General features: G+C 41.3%; 1 protein-coding gene across 1 annotated transcript in view; it reads left to right on the plus strand.

Annotated features, from left to right (window-relative positions):
- The window catches only part of LOC124117943 (SH2 domain-containing protein 4A-like), a 273,682-nt gene extending 251,251 nt beyond the window's left edge, over positions 1-22,431 (plus strand). The window contains exons 10-11 of the mRNA XM_046479961.2: positions 3,838-4,058; positions 20,060-22,431. Of these exons, the coding sequence (XP_046335917.1) occupies positions 3,838-4,058; positions 20,060-20,173 (335 nt within the window). The 3' untranslated portion in view covers positions 20,174-22,431. The remainder of the gene's footprint in view (positions 1-3,837; positions 4,059-20,059) is intronic.
- The last annotated feature ends 1,272 nt before the right edge of the window (positions 22,432-23,703 follow it).

Below are 23,703 nucleotides of genomic sequence, written 5' to 3' on the forward strand. Positions count from 1 at the left end.
GAACTAAACACTGGATTGTCTTCATATTTGGAACTATGGTGTATATACAGACTCCGCAGACACCAGTCGGTTTTGGTGACCTTGATCCCATTTTCAAGGTCACAGCAGGCAAATCTGCTTTTGGAGTTGGAAAACGGTGTTGCCGCGATATCTCAAGAACTAAACACTGGATTGTCTTCATATTTGGAACTATGGTGTATATACAGACGCCGCAGACACCAGTCGGTTTTGGTGACCTTGACCCCATTTTCAAGGTCACAGCAGGCAAATCTGCTTTTGGAGTTGGAAAACGGTGTTGCCGCGATATCTCAAGAACTAATCGCTGGATTGTCTTCATGTTTGGTACTATGGTGTACAGGCGGGGGATATTTCGTCACTCTGTGACAAATACTTGTCATCCCTGTTTCCACGACCTCGCAGACAGAAGTGAGCTGTAACACGATCTCCCTATAGTTATGTGACTTTATTCTACAGGCCTTTTAGGCCTCTTGATTGGATCCTCCTGGGGCCAATAACCCTCATGAGATCAGATCGATCCCCTCCACCATGGCTTTCCACAGCAACTGCTCATCCGATCTACTATGGAAGGCTGCTTCTGGCTCAAGGAAAACGGTCTTCGCCTGCCACTACCTGCGAGACATCACCTTGGAGGACGTCCACATCTTTGGCCTTTTGGTGGTTGCTGAGCAGGTCGTCATTCCCAAGCCCTAGTGACTCCTCCCGATGTCCAGAGCTGACCTTTCCGACCTCTCATCGCAGACTAGAGTGTTTACTTGCTACTAGCATCAGCTTGGTACGTCAGTTCTGGACCTTAGCTCACGCTATTTTATCCCCCACCGTGCCAGAAAGGCCGAAGGGGGATTATGTCGTGGCGCAGTCCGTCCGTCCCACAGAGGGTACTGAGCTTGTGAATCAACTCCTCCTACAGCTTTTAGAGAATATCCCTGAAACTCTACACACAAGATGTCGACATGTTGATGATAGGCATATCGCAGTCCCGTTTCATTTTGACCTATTTTGACAGAGTTACTGCCCCTGTTTTACGGAGCTTCATTTGCCTAAATGTGGGAGAGGGTACTAAGCTTGTGAAAACAAATCCTCCTACAGTTTCTAGAGAATATCCCTGACACTCTACACACAAGATGTCGACATGTTGATGATACGCATATCGCAGTCCTGTTTCATTTTGACCACTTTTGACAGAGTTACTGCCCCTGTTTTTCGGAGCTTCATTTGCCTAATTGTGAGAGAGGTACTAAGCTTGTGAAATCAACTCCTCCTCCAGCTTTTAGAGAATATCCCTGACACTCTACACACAAGATGTCGACATGTTGATGATACGCATATCGCGGTCTCGTTTCATTTCGACAAATTTTGACAGAGTTAGTGCCCCTGTTTTACGGAGCTTCATTTGCCTAATTGTGAGAGAGGGTACTAAGCTTGTGAAATCAAATCCTCCTACAGTTTCCAGAGAATATCCCTGAAACTCTACACACAAGATGTCGACATGTTGATGACACGCATATCGCAGTCCCATTTCATTTTGACAAATATTGACAGGGTATTGCCCCTGTTTTACGGAGCTTCATTTGCCTAATTGTGAGAGAGGTACTAAGCTTGTGAAATCAACTCCTCCTCCAGCTTTAAGAGAATATCCCTGACACTCTACACACAAGATGTCGACATGTTGATGATACACATATCGCAGTCCCATTTCATTTGGACTAATTTTGACAGAGTTACTGCCTCTGTTTTACGGAGCTTCATGAAATCTACTCCTCCTCCAGTTTCCAGAGAATATCACAATATCTAACTATAACTATAACTATAGTTAGTTTCCTTGTATAAGGCTTTTGTGGGTGAGCTACATCCTTATGGCATTAGCATTCAGACAAAATTACTCCCAACAAAATGTTCTGCACATTTTATTTCAAATGCAGTGCCATCTACTGTTGTTATTTCATAAAATACAAAGAAAATATAAACTTGTTAAAAAAATTCATGCGGGGGATGTTGTGCTCTCAGAGCACTCTTGTTTCTATTACGGCACTGTTGCCTGAACCTCCCATATATCTTACATTCTCATCTCCTTCTGACAGGAATGGTCACTTGGGTCTGGTCATCGTTCACGCTGTTTGCTGATAAGTTGTACTTCGTTGAGAGTTTATTGAGAATCCCATCTGAAGATATGCCCTCCGCCGTACTGTCTGAGAAAGATGCATTAAGGAGTTATGCAGGATAAGTTAAAAAATCTAGTAAAATCTAGATATTTTTTGTTTTGTGTACTTATCCTGCATTACTACGTCTAAAGTGGCCCATCCATCACAGAGCTGCCTCCCTACGTTGTCTTTAGATGTTCTGAAGTAGCAATAATGTGCTGTTCCATGGTGTCATCACTTCCGTGGTCACGCTGCTTTGAACCCACACTCCCAGAGTAAGGCACCTACCGGGTAATCGCCAGCACCCAAAGTGTGCCTCACTCTGAGAGTGTGGGTTCAAATCCGGGATGGACCTCAACCCAAAAAAGTACTAGAATTTGTAACTTACTAAGAAACTGTTATCCCCAACATAACATTTGTATTATGACTGAAGCAAGTTTCCTCTGTGCTGTGCGAAGCTCTATTGTTTTGGTTTGAGAATTGAATTGTGCATAAACGAAAGGTGTGATGTCGCACTCGGACATTTTTTCGTGCATAATTTAAAAACACACAGAATCATCGACGCACTGTGCCTCTAAGGTGTAAAACATGAACTGGATTGGAATCAACATTGTTCATATTGATCTAAACATGCCTTGTGGATTAAATATTGGGGGATATATTTTATTTTATTGTAAATATAAGTTGACGAACAAAGTGTTTGCAGCCATGTTTTCCCCGTTTGAAATGATATGATAATCCTGTATCCTTCATTGTTATCTATGTATGTGGAAGTTATGTGTCTCATGAAGTATTTGTTTTCTTTTGTGCTATCCTTCCAATTACCTCCTCTCCTCCAACCCCCCTCCCCCACACACTCACACACCACGTACCCTGTTTACTAAGGAAATAAACAAATGAGGAGGTGGTATTTATTGTACCATAAGACACAAGGGGCACAGTTGAGATATCAACATTATGTACAGCCTCTTTAAGGATGTTAATCAAATTTACAAGCTTTTATAGTTAGGTATATATACCTTTGCCCTTATTTAAATAATGATGACTCCCTGATTACAATCCAATATCGGCAATGTTGTAAAAGCTAGATCAGGGGGTAAAGTTTGTTATTTCCTAAATAGTCTCACAAACACAAACAATTGACAGCTGTTATCTCTACCTTTTCTACCATTACAGATTGCTGTAACTTGCCCTTTTTAGTACACTTATTCCGTGTTTATCTTGGTTGCCCGCCAACATCTAAGGGGGACAACTCACTACCCTCTCTAAAATAGCATCATCAAATTTACGACGTCAACAAATTCTAAGCATATGTTCAAATCTCCCAAATGAAGTCATGATAGAACAGTGTTTTGTCGTGAAAAAACCCATGCCCTGTTCTTCATTGTTCTTTGCGATTTATTGTCTAGCTATCTTCTGTAATGTAATAGTGAGGGAGTGAGTATGCTTTTACACCACTTTTTGCAATATTCCAGCAATATGACAGCAGGGGACACCAGAAATGGGCTTCACACATTGTACCCATGTCGGGAATCGAACCCGGGTCTTCAGCGTGATGAGCTAACGCTTTAACCACTAGGCTACCCCCTGTGATGTAATAAAACTACTATACATGTATACATGACTTAGACCTTTGAATATACACATGACTTCAGGACCCACATGTTATCTGTTGTAGGGATAATAACAAGGTTAGACTGTGAGAGGCAGCTGAGGGACAGGCCTATAGGCAGCTTCCTTGTGCGTGTTAGTGAGCGGGTTTGGGGTTACACCATTTCCTATCGAGGTGAAGACCGTGTGAAACACTTCCTGGTGGACACCACCGATGGAGGCTACCAGTTCTTGGGGGCAAGCCAGATCCAACATTCATCACTTGCAGATCTCATAGGTTTCCACAGGGTAAGCGTAATTAGTTTGATTGTCTTCAGTATCTTCATCATACACATGAGAGGATTGCTTGAAAAGGTACAAGTTAAGAGACACAGATTTTTCCTCTGACATTAAAGTCATCTGGGATTAGTTCATTATAACCATTTAACATATGGGAATTCCAGGTCAGAATAGATCTCCTCATAAGAGATGGCCAAAAAGATTGGGTGATAAGACTCAGAGACTAGATTGATTGCATGTCACCATATCCTCATCGCTACTGTTATATAGGTGTGATATGACTGACTACAGGCCACTGTTATATAGGTGTGATATGACTGACTACGAGCCACTGTTATATACCGTATTTTCTTGAGTATAGTGCGCACTTTTTTTCCAAAAAACACAGCTGTGTGGAAGGGGGTGCGCATTATACACAAATTATGAGTTTGGATGTTTTTTTCCCCCCATGGAAAGACATTACCGTGAGCACGAAACACCGGGAATACCATGTCAACAAATCCATACTGAATTACGCAAAATAATCATGTAATTACACTGTCTGGCTATAAAAAGTGTTATTTGTATATCTGGACTATGTTTGTAACTTATTTCATTAATTTTATTCAAAATTCCTTTTAATATTGTTTTTATTAATTTCGGCGAAATCGTGTGTGAAGCGATCGGAAGATCGCACAACTCACCGTTATTAACAGCAACCACGGTCAGAATACCGCTATTGACGCCTTGAAACGAACTTTAGTTGACAGAGAATGGATACATATATCATAAATGACATACTTTGACTCGTTAAAAGTCATATTTGTTTCTGTTTGACGATTCTATGTCAACATGAAATTCTCGCGATCACGCGATCATGTGCGTGTGAGCCTTGACGGTGACTGGTCAGATTGGTTCCATGTAAAAAATAATACATGGGAATAGCGATCAGCTGCTTCGCTTAGGGTTATTATTATTTTAAATATGTTAAGTAAAGGCTGCATATAATTAAGAAAATAATGGAATATATTATTCCTGATAAAAAAAATAGTTTCAGATACAATTTTTGCCGATCCTTGCATTAAAAATCATATAAAGTTATATCATTGGGTATGTCTTGACCGAATCACCGGTCGATTCCAAGAAAACGTGTGTACAGCTGATTGCTGTTTCCGGCTTAGTTACGAGACAATACACAAGGTAATCTTAATCCCTGGATATAAAACAATGCCTAGCAGAACAATAAATACTATTTAATCCGTAAATTAACATGTCTGGTGATTTTTTATCTCAAATTTCGAATTTGTACTGACGAAGTTTCTCATCACCCGTTCGTTTGCCGGACTTCGCTGAAAGGGTACGGTGTAATTTTTTTCTGCGCATAATATTCAAATTTCTTTTTTTTCAAAATATTGAACCCGCTAGAGGGGGGTGCGCATTATACACGGGTGCGCACTATACTCAAGAAAATACGGTAGGTGTGATATGACTGACTACAGGCCACTGTTATATAGGTGTGATATGACTGACTACAAGCAACTGTGTTATAGCTGTGATATTACGGACTACGAGCCACTGTTATGTAGCTGTGATATTACTGTCTACAAGCCACTGTTATATAGGTGTGATATTACTGACTACAGGCCACTGTTATGTAGGTGTGATATTACTGACTACAAGCCACTGTTATATAGGTGTGATATTACTGTCTACAAGCCACTGTTATATAGGTGTGATATTACTGTCTACAAGCAACTGTTATATAGGTGTGATATTACTGACTACAAGCCACTGTTATATAGGTGTGATATTACTGACTACGAGCCACTGTTATATAGGTGTGATATTAATGACTACAAGCCACTGTTATATAGGTGTGATATTACTGACTACGAGCCACTGTTATATTGGTGTGATATTACTGACTACGAGCCACTGTTATGTAGCTGTGATATTACTGACTACAGGCCACTGTTATGTAGGTGTGATATTACTGACTACAGGCCACTGTTATATAGGTGTGATATTACTGACTACAGGCCACTGTTATATAGGTGTGATATTATTGACTACAGGCCACTGTTATATAGGTGTGATATTACTGACTACAGGCCACTGTTATATAGGTGTGATATTACTGACTACAAGCCACTGTTATATAGGTGTGATATTACTGACTACGAGCCACTGTTATATAGGTGTGATATTACTGACTACGAGCCACTGTTATGTAGGTGTGATATTACTGACTACAGGCCACTGTTATATAGGTGTGATATGACTGACTACAGGCCACTGTTATATAGGTGTGATATTACTGACTACAGGCCACTGTTATATAGGTGTGATATTACTGACTACAGGCCACTGTTATATAGGTGTGATATTACTGACTACAGGCCACTGTTATATAGGTGTGATATTACTGACTACCGGCCACTGTTATATAGGTGTGATATTACTGACTACAGGCCACTGTTATATAGGTGTGATATTATTGACTACAGGCCACTGTTATATAGGTGTGATATTACTGACTACAGGCCACTGTTATATAGGTGTGATATTACTGACTACAGGCCACTGTTATATAGGTGTGATATTATTGACTACAGGCCACTGTTATATAGGTGTGATATTACTGACTACAGGCCACTGTTATATAGGTGTGATATTACTGACTACAGGCCACTGTTATATAGGTGTGATATTACTGACTACAGGCCACTGTTATATAGGTGTGATATTATTGACTACAGGCCACTGTTATATGTGTGTGATATTACTGACAACAGGCCACTGTTATATAGGTGTGATATTACTGACTACATGCCACTGTTATATAGGTGTAATATTACTGACTACAGGCCACTGTTATATATGTGTGATATTACTGACAACAGGCCACTGTTATATAGGTGTGATATTACTGACTACCGGCCACTGTTATATAGGTGTGATATTACTGACTACAGGCCACTGTTATATAGGTGTGATATTACTGACTACCGGCCACTGTTATATAGGTGTGATATTACTGACTACAAGCCACTGTTATATAGGTGTGATATTACTGACTACAGGCCACTGTTATATAGGTGTGATATTACTGACTACAGGCCACTGTTATATAGGTGTGATATTACTGACTACCGGCCACTGTTATATAGGTGTGATATTACTGACTACAGGCCACTGTTATATAGGTGTGATATTACTGACTACCGGCCACTGTTATATAGGTGTGATATTACTGACTACAGGCCACTGTTATATAGGTGTGATATTACTGACTACAGGCCACTGTTGTATAGGTGTGATATTACTGACTACAAGCCACTGTTATATAGGTGTGATATTACTGACTACAGGCCACTGTTATATAGGTGTGATATTACTGACTACAGGCCACTGTTATGTAGGTGTGATATTACTGACTACAGGCCACTGTTATGTAGGTGTGATATTACTGACTACAGGCCACTGTTATATAGGTGTGATATTACTGACTACAGGCCACTGTTATATAGGTGTGATATTACTGACTACAAGCCACTGTTATATAGGTGTGATATTACTGACTACAGGCCACTGTTATATAGGTGTGATATTACTGACTACAGGCCACTGTTATATAGGTGTGATATTACTGACTACCGGCCACTGTTATATAGGTGTGATATTATTGACTACAGGCCACTATTATATAGGTGTGATATTACTGACTACAGGCCACTGTTATATAGGTGTGATATTACTGACTACCGGCCACTGTTATATAGGTGTGATATTACTGACTACAGGCCACTGTTATGTAGGTGTGATATTACTGACTACAGGCCACTGTTATGTAGGTGTGATATTACTGACTACAGGCCACTGTTATATAGGTGTGATATTACTGACTACAGGCCACTGTTATGTAGGTGTGATATTACTGACTACAGGCCACTGTTATATAGGTGTGATATTACTGACTACAGGCCACTGTTGTTGACTGAGGCATTGACACTCTTTGTGTCAAGAGACCATTTATGGTCCTTCACTTTTCATACCCAGTTGGTGTTTAATCGGCAATGGAAGTTTTGTGTGTCATGGCGATTTGCAACAGTGCTTGAGACAATTTCCCGCTGCTGTGAATTTGTCGTCTGGACAGGTGCGTGCCGTTTGACTTTGCATGTTGTGACATGGATGACGGCACATCAAACAGCTGATCTAATATTGTGGTCGTATAACGGATACAAATGGTTTCAGTTCATGAATAATAATCTCCTCCAAAGGGGTGATGTATAAAGAGAACCCGTTTTTTCCTGTTGAGGATAAATCACATTACTCAACTCACCCGCCCAAAACTAAGGAGCAGGCATCCAGCTCTGGTCATGGGGCCGTCTTATGCCTGGGTGCTTTGGGTAGTTTGGTCACTCAAGGTTTTAGAGAAACATCTGAGCCCAAACCTATTCCTTATGATCTCAATCATTGACCACAACCTTGTCCGAAATGTTCATCAAACGTTTCCAAGCTATATCACAGGATATAAATAAGCTAAAACAACATGCAAATCTAAAGGATACGACCAGGCCTAGATCACATGATTCAGATAGTAAACAAAAGTCCCATTTACATACACGTCACAGGTCAGAAAGTTCACAGGACAAAAGACGCATTTATCGAGGGAGAGTAGTCACTATAGCCCTACCTCGCCCTGTGCATCGCAGGAAAAGAAACATGCATCACGGGAGTCTCTAAAACATAAACACTATTCTTCCAGCTGGGCATATCAACCTTACACGCCCAAGATTGAAGTAAATCGTGCTAAAGATCCCCAGTACAAAAAGCGTGCCCCTTCAGCCACCGTCACACATGACAACCGTGTCAAAATCTCGGACAGTTATTAATCACCTAGCTATTACAGTTATGCAGCACAATCCTCGTGCAGCTCGAGCCAAGGGTCGCAGCAGAGAGAAAGCATACACCATGTGATACCGACTCACACCAGTGGCAAGACCCCGGGGGGACTGAGAGGCTTTTACGGGCGCTTCTCATGATGAATCCAAAAGTATACTAACGTTTAAACCAAACGACTACTCATTTAAAGATATCATTTATGAAATCCATCAGTTGATCCATCTGCCAAACCACAAAGCAAGGAGGTAGAGGATCCGGTGCTTATTGAACGAGCGGGTTATGAAAACCCTGTAGAAAAGAGGGAAGGTTTTCATACACTGTCTTATCAGTCATTCACTGAAAATGTGGTTGCTTAAATGAATGTGGAATTAAACGCTTCTACCAGCAGAAGTTTCAGCATGCCTTACCCCCACAAAGGGAGACAATGTTATAAAACACACAGTCGTCTGTTCCCCACATCTCCTACCATTGATGAGGAATATTTTGATCTGTTCAGGCACCCAAAAAAGAAGATGAATGTTGAGATGAACAAATTCAAAGAATTTGACAATGTCAATAAGCAGATGATAAACATTAACACGTTCATGAACTGGTTTGCAGCAGGCATCAGACATGTACTTCCCCCTGTTGACTGTGAGGAATTTACTGGCCAACCTTGTGACACAAAAGTTGAAATTAACTTGGAACAAGTTGGATTCATGCATAGTGTGCTGGACAGCATTCTGAAGATGCACGAAGATCTTCAAGCTGCACAGGTATTGATGTCCAAACAATTCCTGCTTATCCAATGTAATCATCTTACTCAACAGGTTAGACACAATATCTCAGATCCACTAAGATCAAGTTTGATGTCTTGAGTCGATAATGGCCCCCAAGTTCTTCAACTGCAGACTAACTTCCGAGATTAATGAGAATTCACGCACCACTAATCACACTACTTGGCATTGAAGTTCAATGAAAAGCACTCAGCCGACACCCAGAGTCACACGGATCTGACTAAGCGCAGACATGTTATGTTGGGACGTGAGTCTTTTTCGTGCCTCTATTTGGAGAGGTTCATCCCGTTCCACACCAAGCCGAGGGAGACATGAGTCCCAAAGAAGCAGAGGTCGTGGTCTATCCTATACCAGAGACAGAGTTAGCAGCCATTCGTGACTCTCTACATCCAAGAATCTCTCAGCCAAATCCAGGACCTCGATTACCGATTACCAAAATTAATGCCTACCACAAGACCAGTTGGCGGTCGTCTGTCACTATATGCCGAAAATTGGAAATCAATTATTGACGACCATTGGCTGAACAAGTGGTAAAAAGAGGGTACAAACCATTTTGAACAGCGTCCGGAGCTTGTAGTCCACCCCAAAGGACGACATTTTTATTCTAGTAGGAGCCAAGTTAGCAGCCACAACTTTAACTATACGAGAACTACTAGACAAAGGGGCCATCAGCGTCTTACAGAAGTCAGACCATACAAGAGGTTTTTACTCTCAAGTTTTTCTGGTTCCCAAAAGAACTCTTCAAAGATGTGCATGATAATAAACCTAAAGGTACTCAACAGAGACTACCAAGGATGTCCCCCAAAGTTTCAAATGGAAATTTGTCTACCCCACCTACGTTTTGCAGTAAAGAGTCTAAGGTTCAAATTCAACGTGCTACCTTTCGGAATATCAATAGCGCCATGGCTCTTTACATCGGTTTCGCTCATCTAAGTCTTGTAAGACTCCACAGCTATATAGACAATTTCCTCTCAACCGATCAAGATTTATTGCAGATAAAGCAGAACGCTATCTCATCTCATTTGAGTTTCCTGGTACATCCCGTCAAGTCGGAATTAATACCAACTCAAGACACCGTGTACATAGGGGCGAGGTTTCAACTTTTAAAAGGCATTTTACAACCCCCAGAGGACAGATATCTAAGAGCTATAGAGAGGATCGAGAGTGCCCTCAACCAGCCCAGCAGGTCACATCGGTGTTGGATGTCTTGCCTAGGTAATCTGACATCACTCGAAAATCTTATTTACGGCGGGAGACCTCAGTTACATCCACTACAAGCTTGGATGAACACCAACAGAGATATGGAATTGGAAGACTTACAACAACCTCCTTATAGCCAGCTATCGGAAGTACGATGGTGGCTTCTTCATTAAGATATCATGCCAGGCATCCCTCTCATGTTCCCCCAACCTTACACCATCTATATACAGACGCATCAGGCGAAGGTTGGGGTGCACATATGGACGACGTCACAATCCAAGGAATGTGGTCAAATCAAGACAAAAAGTTACACATAAACTGTCTGGAAATGAGAGCCATTATCCAAGCAATCAAGGCATGGTCTCATCTGCTACACCACTCGTGGGTATTGATAGCTACAGACAACACCACTGTGGTAGCGTACATAGAAAACATCAAGGGGGCACCAGATCAGCACTTTTGATGAGGGAGGTTACACTTTTATTTGCCTTGGAAGACTGAGCGAGTTGCAGGATAGAAGCACAATGCATACCGGGGAAAGTGAACATACTTGCAGACTGCCTATCCCGGAAACACAAGATTGTACCCATGGAATGGACTCTCCATCCCTAGGTATTCAAATTGATCACCTCAACGTGGGATACCCCTCATCTGGATCTGTTTGCCACATGCCAAAACCATCGTCTTCCCGCTTACGTCAGCCCAGCCACAGATCGATTAACACTCAAGGTGAGTTGAGTTGGCAGGGAATGTTTGCCTACGCCTTTCGTCCTTGGTCTCTCCTGGACAGAGTAATAAGGAAGATCAAGGACACAGATTGCATCATAATTTTTATAGCCCCAGCATGGCCCAACAGAGCATGGTTTCCAAGACTGCTTCCACTACTCATAGAAGAACCCCTCTCAAACTATCAGAACGTCACGATCTCCTCCGTCAACTAATATCGGATGTATTTTACGGCAGCCAGGCAAATCTCCACCTTCATGCCTGGAAGCTATCGCAGCAAAGATGCTAGTTTCTGGTTTCTCTAACTCAGCTTTAGAAGCTGTGGCTAGGTCATGGAGACCAGCTTCCTCAGCTATCTATAACGTCACAAATAGAAACAGGTTTGCATGATGAAACTATAACAATACCCACAATATCACAATATCTCTTGCAAACCTTCATCAGAAAAGGACATTACTAAGGCTACTGTGGCCGGATGGCTTAAGAACACTTTATCTGATAGTTATCATCAAGCCCAGCTTTCTACACCAGAATGGGGAAGTTGCAAGGCTCATGGAACTCGTGCACTAGCAACAAGTTTGGCCTCATGGAATTCAGTTTCCATCGAACAAGTGGTATCAAGCTGTCAATGGAGATCCCACAATATGTTTACTAATTTCTACCTACGAGACGTACAACACGATCAAGAGGGGCTATACTCCCTGGGGGCCTTGGTGGCGGCCCAGGCTATAGTCACTCAGTAGCCTATCCATCCCCTGTTCTGTGGAAGTTAGGGCAGGGGGGGGGGGGGGGGGGGGGGGGGGCGTGAAGATCCCAGAAAATTCGACAAAATAAGGTAAGTTAGCCTTTACACTATGTCAACTAGGTTGGACGGATCATTTGCTAACATCTGGGATCATAGATCATAAGGTGATAGGGTTATTACATTGTTAGTCGCGTTACATGTATAACTACCGGAGGTGTTGTCGTGGAAGACTTCAGAACCGGAATTAAGGTAAAGAGTAGGTATTATCACCAATAAATAACGGGAAACATGTCATCAGTGGAAATGTACGTCATTATCATACTTGAGGTGAGATAAGCATATGTGCTGTTGGCTATTGACAGCAAGTATATGTCTACGTAACAGTAAAGGATTAACCGGAAGTGACGTTTTAAATGACCCAAGTGATGTCACAAAGAGAATAAACCAAAAGTGTCGTCACAGATGTTCTCATAACAGGAAGTGACGTCATGAAAGAACTGGAGGGAAAAATCGTTAGTAAGGTCATATATCACCAAACAATTATGATGTCATAGAACGGGAAGGACGCCACAAGTGCCAAAGTTTTCTTCAGGTTTGCCAAGGGTAAAATCAGGAAGTGGGTCATTGGTTCATACGCCATTTCTTCTATGTGTTCCCTTTCTTCACTGCAGCCAATTATCCGTGAGTAGTAGATGACAGATCCCGCCCGGTAAATACTGGCTATGATGTAATAGAGATAGGATATTCGTAGGAATTACTGTAAATCGCGAGCGTGAATTAAATACGAAAAATGCGAGCAAAACATGGCATTTATATCAACAATAAGACATTTTGGATAGCAGAAATACCAACTCAGACATACGCTGAAAACAAACAACTATGTATTCCATATCACTGTTTATTGAGCAGCACTTGCTACAAGTATATAAACAATGTCATTCAAACACTAATTACATCCTGTGAATTGTCACTGCTGGGGTCAAGACAAGCGTTCTACTCACTCATGTCATCACTGATCACACCTGCAAGTCCAGACAGACGCCACCAAACACGGTGTCTTTGCTCTTTGCGACTGCATCAAAGGCCGACACGAGCCAGCGCGCACGTATTGTTTTAGCTGAAGTACTCTACTCAGCGCTAATAAGCGGTGCTATTTGGTGTGTGATTGGATTAATGTAAGGTTGGATTAAGGTGAGGATTCTCCTGTAAACCTGACAGAGGACATTTTGTTTAGATACTTAAGAGGAGGGGGTGTCGCATTCATATTGAGTCGCATTTTTGGCTAGGGGCCAGCGGTCGCATTCTTTTGGAGACGCATTAATTTCACGTTTTACAGTATCAAACAATAGTTATCATTGTGTATAATTCTAAGAATACTACCTCTATTACATCAGGAAATAGTCTCTCCCACCTCCCCAATATATCTTACATCAAGTCGATGTTATTCGAAAGAAGTGATGTTTTCCCACCACCGCATGCGTAGATGCAGTGTGACAAAGGATTTTTCTTGAGCATAGAAATGTTCAACAAGTCATCCCTAGAGGTGCCTCCGCCCTTCGGATGACGTCCATCGCACTGTCACGCATGATCCCTCATCTCAACGACTGCATGACTTCACTACCCATCTCACAAAGCCCATCTTCAAATTCCTACATGCTCGCGGCTTCATCTTCGAATCATACAAAGATGATTTTATTCAGGCCAATGAAGATCAAGACATGTTGTGTCTACATCTCAATTTCATGCAGCACAGATGGCTCATCAGCGCCAAAAAACCCGAAACGATCCCTGTTCAACTTCTCCAGTTTATCAGGGCTTTATTTGACACATTTTCATGCCCCAGGATTGATGGATGAAGACACAAGGCCTAGTTCAACTGGCACTCAGACAATCTCTTGCCCTCGCCAGCAGCATCAACTCCTTGGTCTCCTGACATCAGCACCAGACCAGCTCTCACCAGGAGAGATAAATTCCACCTTCAACCAATTCAGCGGTTTCCCAAGCCATTTCTCTAGAACGACGATTTTCAGATTCTAATCTCCCTGCCAACCCAACAAACCATCTCCAATGATTTTCAAGTTGATCTGCCAGTTATTTCCATGCCCAGACGTCGATCTCAACCCATTTCAACGCTCAGCTATCCTGCTTCGTATCTCCCATTCCCGACAATCAGGCTTGGGATCACCACATGTAAGCAGTATCATGGGAGGGTCTTCACTTTTACGTCTTTTCGCCAACCGGTGTTCAGGCTTGGGTATTGCAGAAGATAGTGTCTACAAGTCACCTCACACTGTTTTTGGTTGCACCTTATTGGCCAGCTCGGAGTTGGTTCACCACACTCATCCAACTAATAGAGAGAAGGTTTTACCGTCTATCTCTCAGAATCAATCCCAGTTGCTTTACCCTCAATCTGTGCATTTGGTGTATTTACAGAAGTCCCTTGTTGTGAAGGGTTACTCAAGACGGGTAGCCCAATCGATCTCTGAGGCTCACCGTTCACCAACCAAGTCCTTATACGACCATAAATGGAAGGCTTTTGAGGCCTACTGTGACACTCGTTGTATTTCTTCACCCGCAACTGCTTCTCCACAACAGATTTCTGACTATCTTCACCATACCCGGTCATCTCGTAAGCTAAGGAGTTCTACCTAAGCTACATGCTTGGCTGTGATTAATTCCATCGTCGCAGGTACTACAGGTGCAAAGATTTTCTTGGTGGCCAAATTACAATTCTTGATTAAGTCATACAAGTTGGCGGACTAGTCTTATCGATTTCATCATTCTCAACGTCATACTTGAGGATGCATTTTATCCCTGTTTTCTATGGCAGCGTTGATGGAATTCCCCCGTACCACGATTTCGTTTTGGATTCGTTCGATTATTCTCCAAGCCTACACTCTTGCTGGCCTACCTGCTCCGGTCGCCTCCAACCCTCACAAAACTCTTGCTGTCACCTCTACTGTGGCTTTACACTGTTATTGTACTTTGGCTGCAATTATGGAAGGATGCTTCTTGAAATCCAATACAGTTTTTAGCTTCCCACTATCTCCGACACATTTCTGTGACTGACGTCAAAGGTCTACAGCAATTTGGACCCTTATTGTTCGCACACACAGGTCTCCAGGACACAGCTTGATTAAGCTGACATATGCCCGATTTTGTTCCTGAATCTGTGTATTACAATACACCTAGAACTTGTTTCCTTGAGTTTATTCTATTTTGGGGGTTCCCCATACTGAGTATCCAGTCGGAAGATATTTTCACTTGTTTGTTGAGACCTCGGTCTTCATCACGATGTCGCCATGTGAGTCGCCACTCACCTCTGCTTTTGGCATGTGTTGGGTATTGGGTCTTGTGAATATACTGTAAATCTTGAAATTAACGCTATCGTGAATTAAATGGGAAAAATGCAAACAGTCTTTGCTTGCATTAATTAACTTCGCATTGATGTCTCCAAATGACTATCAACAATAAGACGGCCTCGATGCACACTTTGGATAGCGGAAATACCAACTTGAATATAAACACAAACATGGTTTATTGAGTTGCAGTTGTAACAAATATTTAAAAATGTCATTCAAAAAATAGGAATTACACAATTGGCCTCCTGGTGAGATATCACTGCTTGGGTCAGGAGTTCTACCCACTCGTGTCAAGCTTGTTGACACCTTCTCAGCATACTTCTTCATAGTCAGTGAACTGTTGTTGGTTCGATTATTTTATTGCCTTTGAAGTTCCTTAATGCCAGTAAGCAGAGTAAACATATAAACTGTGTGATGTTTTCAGGAAATCACTGTTGATTGTCTTTTATGGAAGTGCTCTACTCTAATAAGCAGTGCTAGTTGCTGTTTGATTGGATTAAGGTAAGGATATGTATCATTCCGCTGGGGATGGGTAGGGGGAGTGGCATTGATATTGAGTCGCATTTTTGGCTAGGGGTCAGCAGTCATATTAATTTGGAGACGCATTAATTTCCAGATTTACTGCAGTCGATCTTTCCTCTTCTCGTCCGAACTTATTGAATCAATTGTAAATCGTAGTTTGTATTGTGTGGCTTTTCGATTATGCTAGCCTATGTCAAACATGTTCCTCATATAGTACAAAAACACTTTTTGAAGTGTTTTATCCGTATTCACGAGCTTTGTCATTCAGACACGAGACAGTGATACTTTATATGGTTTTGTATCCTTGTTTATAGCTCCAGCTTCCTTGTATGTATCCTTTATTATAGCTAAAATGGATAGAATTATCATTAAACCGCCTGCATGTTATCAGAAACGAGCAGGTCACTGTAACTTGATTATGCCTTCATATTGCTTGACGACGGGCCATTATCACGCCTGTTCTTAGGTGACGTCATAGGATAGGGATAGGTGACGTCACGTTCAATTTTGACGTCATCTGGTTTGTTCTCTGATGTTTCCATGTTTGTAAAACTTGGTCAGTGACATTCGTGTTGATTGCAGTAAATGTTTCCAAACCAATATTTCGACACCCAAGCCAGTGCTCTGACCACAGTTGCCAGGTGTGTAAATTTGTTCAAGGCGATGCAGAATCTGCTGTCTGAATCTTGTGTGTCAAAGATGTTGTGGATGGTGCTGCTCGAATGCCTTTCACCAGCCGTGCAGCTTGGCAGGCTACACAACATGATTGTTCAGATCTTAGAAGGACTCATTCTCACCTCTTTCAAGGAACCCGTCCATCCAAGAAACACACAGATATCCCAGATGTCAAGAGATACCTGAAGGAAGTCTCTATTGCGTCGGATGGTTTGCTCATTGTACGTGTCAGTCAACCATTTCATCCTGTACGTGAACGTATTGTTGTTCTAAGGCCTGTTCTAAATGGTCTCCTTACTGCCTTACACATCATGTTCAATCACCCTACCATTTATCAGACTAAAAAACTGTTCAACAGGTACTTTTTTTGCCTTTTTTTAGACAAATCTCTTCAAGCTGTGGATTCATCATGTCACCACTGTGTGTCTTTGAAATCCTTGCCTGCTCAATTCTATCCACAGTCAAGCAGTCCTCCGCCTGCGTCTATTGGTGTCAACTTCGCTGTGGACGTCATGAAACGCTACTGTCAACTTGTGTTTGTTCTTCGGGAAACTGTGTCTTCCTTCACAATGACATGCCTGATTGAGAGTGAGGAATGTGACGATCTACGCAATGCCATCCTATCGCTTTGTGTCGACATGAGACATCTTGGTGATAGTGGCACCACTATCAGGGTTGACCCTGCACCAGGGTTTATGTCCCTCGACAAGGATCCATTACTGAAGAAGTCTGGTATTGAACTTGAGATTGGTTCGCCAAAGAATGTTAACAGAAACCCAGTGGCAGAATGAGCCATTGAAGAAATTGGCACAGAATGCTTACATCTATGCCCTGAGGGTGGCCCGTTGTCTCGGGTTAACCTGGCAATTGCCACAGCCAATATGAATTCAAGACTCTGTAAAGGTGGTCTGTCTGCACGTAAAGTATTTACCCAACATGATCAATTGACTGGAGAACAACTACCTATCACAGACAGGCAACTCATTCTTGAACAAAATATCATCAGAACATTTAACCATCCACATAGCAGCAGATCTAAAGCTCATGGTAACACTGTAAGGCTGAAACTAAGTTTCAAGTTGGTGATCTTGTATTTCTTAAAAGAGAGAAAGAAAAGACACATGTAAGGGACAAGTATATGGTTACTGGAGTTTCGGAGGATCAGTGTCAGCCTAGAAAGTTCACCAAATCACAGTTTCGTTCCAAGTTATACACTGTTCGAACTTTAGATTGTTACCATGTAAAACCTACCATGCTTAGCATGTCATCCTCAGGACCAATTAGAGGTATTGATAGAAAATATCCCAGTCGTGCAGATATTCAGGCTTTACCTAGCCAAGCTGGTGAATCTGTGATAGAACCCGATAGTAACTCAGTTGACAATAACCAGCAATTTCAAAATGATGGACATGCAACTTTGGTTGATGATAATGGACCACAACATGTTGAAGATGAAGCTACAGAGCAATGTGATGATACCACACCTGTCACTGAAGTTCCTCTGAGGATGTCATCCCGACCTCGCAGAACACCTGCTTGGCAGACATCTGGAGATTGGATTTTGAACTGACTTGGTTAACAAGACTTACCCATACCATTGGTGCCTTTAATGTCTAATGTGCATCTTTAACAAAACTCATAAGTCATTATTTGTATCTCCTCAAAATATGAGAAGATGGTTGCGCCATTTCATTGATTTTGTTTCTGTTTTCGTTTTATCACAGACCGCCTTTTTTGTAAAAAAACCTTCCTTCCGGTTCGGGCATTGTAGTTGGTTGTGCATTAAACTTGTGTCACGAGAGACTGGATTTGTCCACATTGGCGCTATGCCTACAAAGATTAAGAAAGAGAATGAGCTAGCTGGGGAAATTACGTGTACAGCGTGTAGGTCAGTCGGAGTGTGTGTGACCCAGATTGTTGGGACCGCCTCCGTGGTCTAGTGGTAGAGCGTCCGCCCGGAGAGCGGAAGGTCCGGGGTTCGATCCCTGGCCGCGTCATACCAAAAGACGTTAAAAGATGGTACTTGTTGTTACCCTGTCTGGCGCTCGGCATTAAGGGGCTAAAACAAGGACTGGTCGGCTCAGAGTCAGTATACTGTGTCTGAGTGGGGTATTCATGTTACACTGCGGCATGGTATCTCAGTGAGCTAGCACTATAAATCGGCATCAGTCCGGACAAGTACAAGCAGCCACACACACACATACACACACGTGCATGCACGTCGCTATAAAAGTGCAATAATCTTGGACGCGACGTTAAACTCATTTCACCTCACCCAGATTGTTGGGATGTGACCATGGTGATGCCAGGTGAGTTCCAGTGAATTGGGTTTTTTTAGAAGCTGGAAACTTTTGTCAAAGTTTTTTTATCTACTTAGGATCGAAGAAGAAAGAGAAATGCATAGTGTGAAATAGATAAGTATATGAATATACAATTTTTTATGAAATTTACAACACATGGATAATTCTAAATGAACGTAGACATAGATTTTATATGTCTATCATCGTTAGGATACATACTTCACAATGATATACTGATGGACATGAATAAGGGAACACTAAGTTGTAGACACAGTGAATTGATATGCTGTCATGGCTTCCCAGCCCTGTCTACCAATGACGCGTTGACAACAATGCACCCAAACACATCTCAACATTTGATTTTGACAGGTGTTGGATTTTTATGCGCGCTATTTCCTCCAATGTACTGACAGTAAAGCTTATTTGGGTGCTACAAAATCACAATTAATGTCAACAAGTAGCAGACTTAGAACACTGGCACTTTCACCCATGGCTTGGCAGTGCATATACCTTTTGGATTTGCTGAATTTAGATACTGTTGGAAAGACAATCAACTTAAGTTGAATGTTATCCAATTTGGTTACACTACATGCAGAAATAAGCATGTTGTAACACTTCTTATACAATGTATATGTTTTTGAAACCGTGACGTCACAGTGCAGCATTGAGCAGTGTACAAAGCCAACTGACAGACAGGCACCATGAGGGTTAGATGAGATTCACAAACTCTCTCACCACACGATGGCATTTAAGCTGTTGCTCTTAACACAATATACTAGTATATTAATAAAGTTAACTCTGTCTCTCTCCTTGGTTACAGGACAATGCAATAACAATATCAGGTGGGGAGAAGTTGCTGTACGAGTGTGGCCAGACAGTGGAACCTCCAGACTACAGTGAGCTGCTTCTACTTTCCGAGTCCACGTCATTATGAGACTGACTGCTTCTGTCAACACACCACTGGTTAGCAGCTGTCTTGCTGCATTTGTTCATCTCAGCATTCTACCTGCAATATTCCACAAGATATTTGTAAGATATCAGCCATATGTTAAGTGAGCAGCTTGATCTCTATATTGTATATGGACAGGTCCAACTATAGACATTGCTGTATTGTGTATCTAATCAAGACTGTAACTTGATTACATGGAAAAACCCGGCCTTCTGTGTTTCTTTCACAAGCATGTTACCTTGGCTTGGTGCTACACTGCAAAGTTCCAGCAGGACTCAAGGACGTTCATGTGAGACAAAATAGGAACACTGGGCATCATGTGAGACAAATGGGATCACTTATGACAAGTTATGAGAGACAAAGATGTGAGCACTAACCATCATGTGAGACATATATGTGAAAATTGATCATCATGTAAGACAAATGTGAGCACTCTTATGTGATACATAAATAGAGGTCATTTCACGTGTTGAATGAAATAGCAAGTGACGGGAAAGGAGATATTTCATGAGTTGCATAGCCACGAGTGAAAATATCCCCTTTCCCCCCTGTCACGAGATGAGAGAAACATGCTATTTCACGAGACACAAGGAATATTCTATTTATTATATACTTTTTGTGTAGTTGTCTACAGGAAAATTAAATTATTTAATTTCATATGTAAAACCTTGAAACATAAATTCTCCGTACCTAACACAGAGACATTTCACCACCCCTTGTATTTGCTACTTAAGAGGGAGTTCCATGTTTGCAAAATCTTTAAAAATATAAACAAAAGTAACAAAAAGTATTTAGGGTCACAAAAATTCTTTGTCATACATTTAGATATGATTATATACAAAATCAACTTCAACAATAAATAATCTTGAAATCTAAGAGACCACTGTTGGAAGCAAAAGAATACAAGCTGGTCAAGCTTAAAAAGGGCACTTTGCGAAATAAACGGTCAACTTCAGAAAACCCAATCTTTCACACTGAAGTATATAATAAATGTTTACACTGAGTATCATGTGAGACATAAATGTTTGCACAGTGTCTTATGTGAGACATCAAAGTGAACACTGAGCAGTATGTGTGACATAAACATGAGCACACATGCATTTTTCGTGTTTATGTATTTTTAGTTCACCTGACTGGAAGTCAAGTGACTTTATGTTGTGGCACGTAGTCCACCATCCCTGGTCCATCCATCTAGTTGTCTGTAAGTAATGAACTTTTACATTTTCAATTACAACTAAAACTACAAGGCGTATATAGGTGTAAGTTTGTATAATTGATAGCTGGGATCATTCATGCAAAGTTATAGCTTCATAAGCTTCATCGTTGTAATTGTGACCCACCTGTAGAAAAGGCACCTTATGGGTGTTTGGATACAATTGTATCTTGACGTCAACTCACTTCAGTGAAGATCGCCATGTGTGATGTCATGTATCTCTGCAATAAATATGAATTGAAGCTTGTGAATTGTATTTTTGTGTTCCGAAGATGCTGTAGTTTTAAAATATAATGAAAAGTTAAAATGTGATTTTTCACCGATAGGGTCCCTTATCTTTTGGTTGATCACAATTGTTCTGGAAAGTGTACTGGTTAATGACATTTAAACCCCATTATTGGAGGCATGTGTGACTTTGTTTTGTCTATTTTGATTTTTGACCAAACTTTGCACCCTGCCTTCACATACCCTCAAGTGTGACTGCATTGTGACATTTCCTCTGGAACCTTTGGGCTTATGAAATATCATGAATGTGATCACAGCAATGATGTCTCGTAATATGGCAGTCATATTGAAAATTTAAATTTTGCCCATAGCTCATCCATTTCTGTATGTAGGGTTATTTTTAAAGTAATTATGTGATATGAGAATATGTTGTGTGTAGTGGTATTTGTCTCAACTTTTGACCTTATCTACTGTTGTGTGGTAGTCAGGATGGACATGTCAGTTTGTCATAGCCAGTTATGAGTAAGAATTTTGTTGCTTATCACTCTTTACCCTTGTATAACCGGTCTTATCTGATATATTATTCAGAAACATTCAGGTGAGTTACAGAGCCTCGTGGCTGTATTTAACATAATAATCTATACATACTTTCTTTACCGCTTCCGTTTTTTTTCATTATGTACTCCATGGTGCCTCTGATTGTGATACAATATACCAAAAACAGAAGTGTAAGTTGGAGCTGCTTGAATCTGCTTATGCATGTGTTCACTGTACATTTTCTGCAATAAACTCATAATCAAGACAATGCTCTAGCCTTAGAAACATTGGGAAGCACTGTAACATGAAAGCTGCCTTGAGTGGTAGGAATGTCAACACTTGGTCAGCATTGCGCATGGTCAGTTTTCTGACAATATCAACCTCAAGTCAGGATAGACAAATATATGTGTACTCTGCAAACATTAGACATTTGAATCGCATAGAAAGTTTTGGGCCTGGCGTATTTATGTTACTGAATGCTCATGTATGACATATATGAGACTGCCAACCCCCTTTTGGTATGTGGGATTCAGGGGTGGTTGTCGAGTCATCTTTCACAATTTGTTGTGCTTCAGTCCAGTGACTTGTGGATAATTTACTCTGAGCTACACCTTCTCCTTAGCTTTGAAATGCAAAACTATGTTTAGAGCAGTTATGCAATGTTTTTACCCTAAAGGGTCAGTCACCAAAGAATATAGATCCAAAGCCAAATGATGTTTATGGAGAGGCTGCTCCATCACAGTCCACAATTATAGTCTGGAAGTTAATTTTAAGGTACCGTCGTTTACTACAATATCTGAAAAACTATCGGACCTACTCCAGTCAAAGTTGGTATGAGATTATTAAACAGTCATACATAACTGGATATTATATTTAAGACAATTGGTGCATGAATAAAAAATCTGTCTATTTAGCTATCACTATATTTCACCAACAACCAGACCTGTTCGTCACGTTGAAACAGCCATCTGCATAATGCTATCCCTGCGTCACAGGGCCATATGACACAGTTGAACCAATCAACTCAACTCGAAAAGTTGCACGGGAATCACGCACACACGAATACGGTGTTAGCGTTGGGCATCTCAAGCAGTTATTTAATATTTATCCAGTTATTTTTGCATTCTTTTTCACCAAAGGGTTTTGATGTTCGTCCCCAGAACGATAATATTGCCTGCTCTCTTCTACGGTGGCCCATAAGGGACATGGAGTCTGTTTTTCAATATTTTGATATTTCACTTACTGTTATCGTAGCCTTTTGCATGTGGGTCGAGGATTGGGCTGTTCCTCTAATTGTGGTGAGTATAGGAAGGTAGTCGCTTCCCCATGCCAAGTGTCACCATGGACTTGCCAATGTGAGGCGAGGTTGTTGGTGGCAATTGTGAGGTCAATGTGATGTGGACATGGTCATAAAGTGTGTGACTGCCGTTGTCTTGAGTTATGAGATTGTCGTCTTCAACCAATTTCTCTACGATTTTGCCATATTTGCATGATTCGTTCCTTTCACCAAATATTATCCCATATTTGCCTATTATTTGAG

This window comes from Haliotis rufescens, unplaced genomic scaffold, assembly GCF_023055435.1.
Source record: "Haliotis rufescens isolate VD_foot unplaced genomic scaffold, xgHalRufe1.0.p SCAF_28, whole genome shotgun sequence".
In the NCBI taxonomy this organism is placed as follows: Eukaryota; Metazoa; Mollusca; class Gastropoda; order Lepetellida; family Haliotidae; genus Haliotis; species Haliotis rufescens.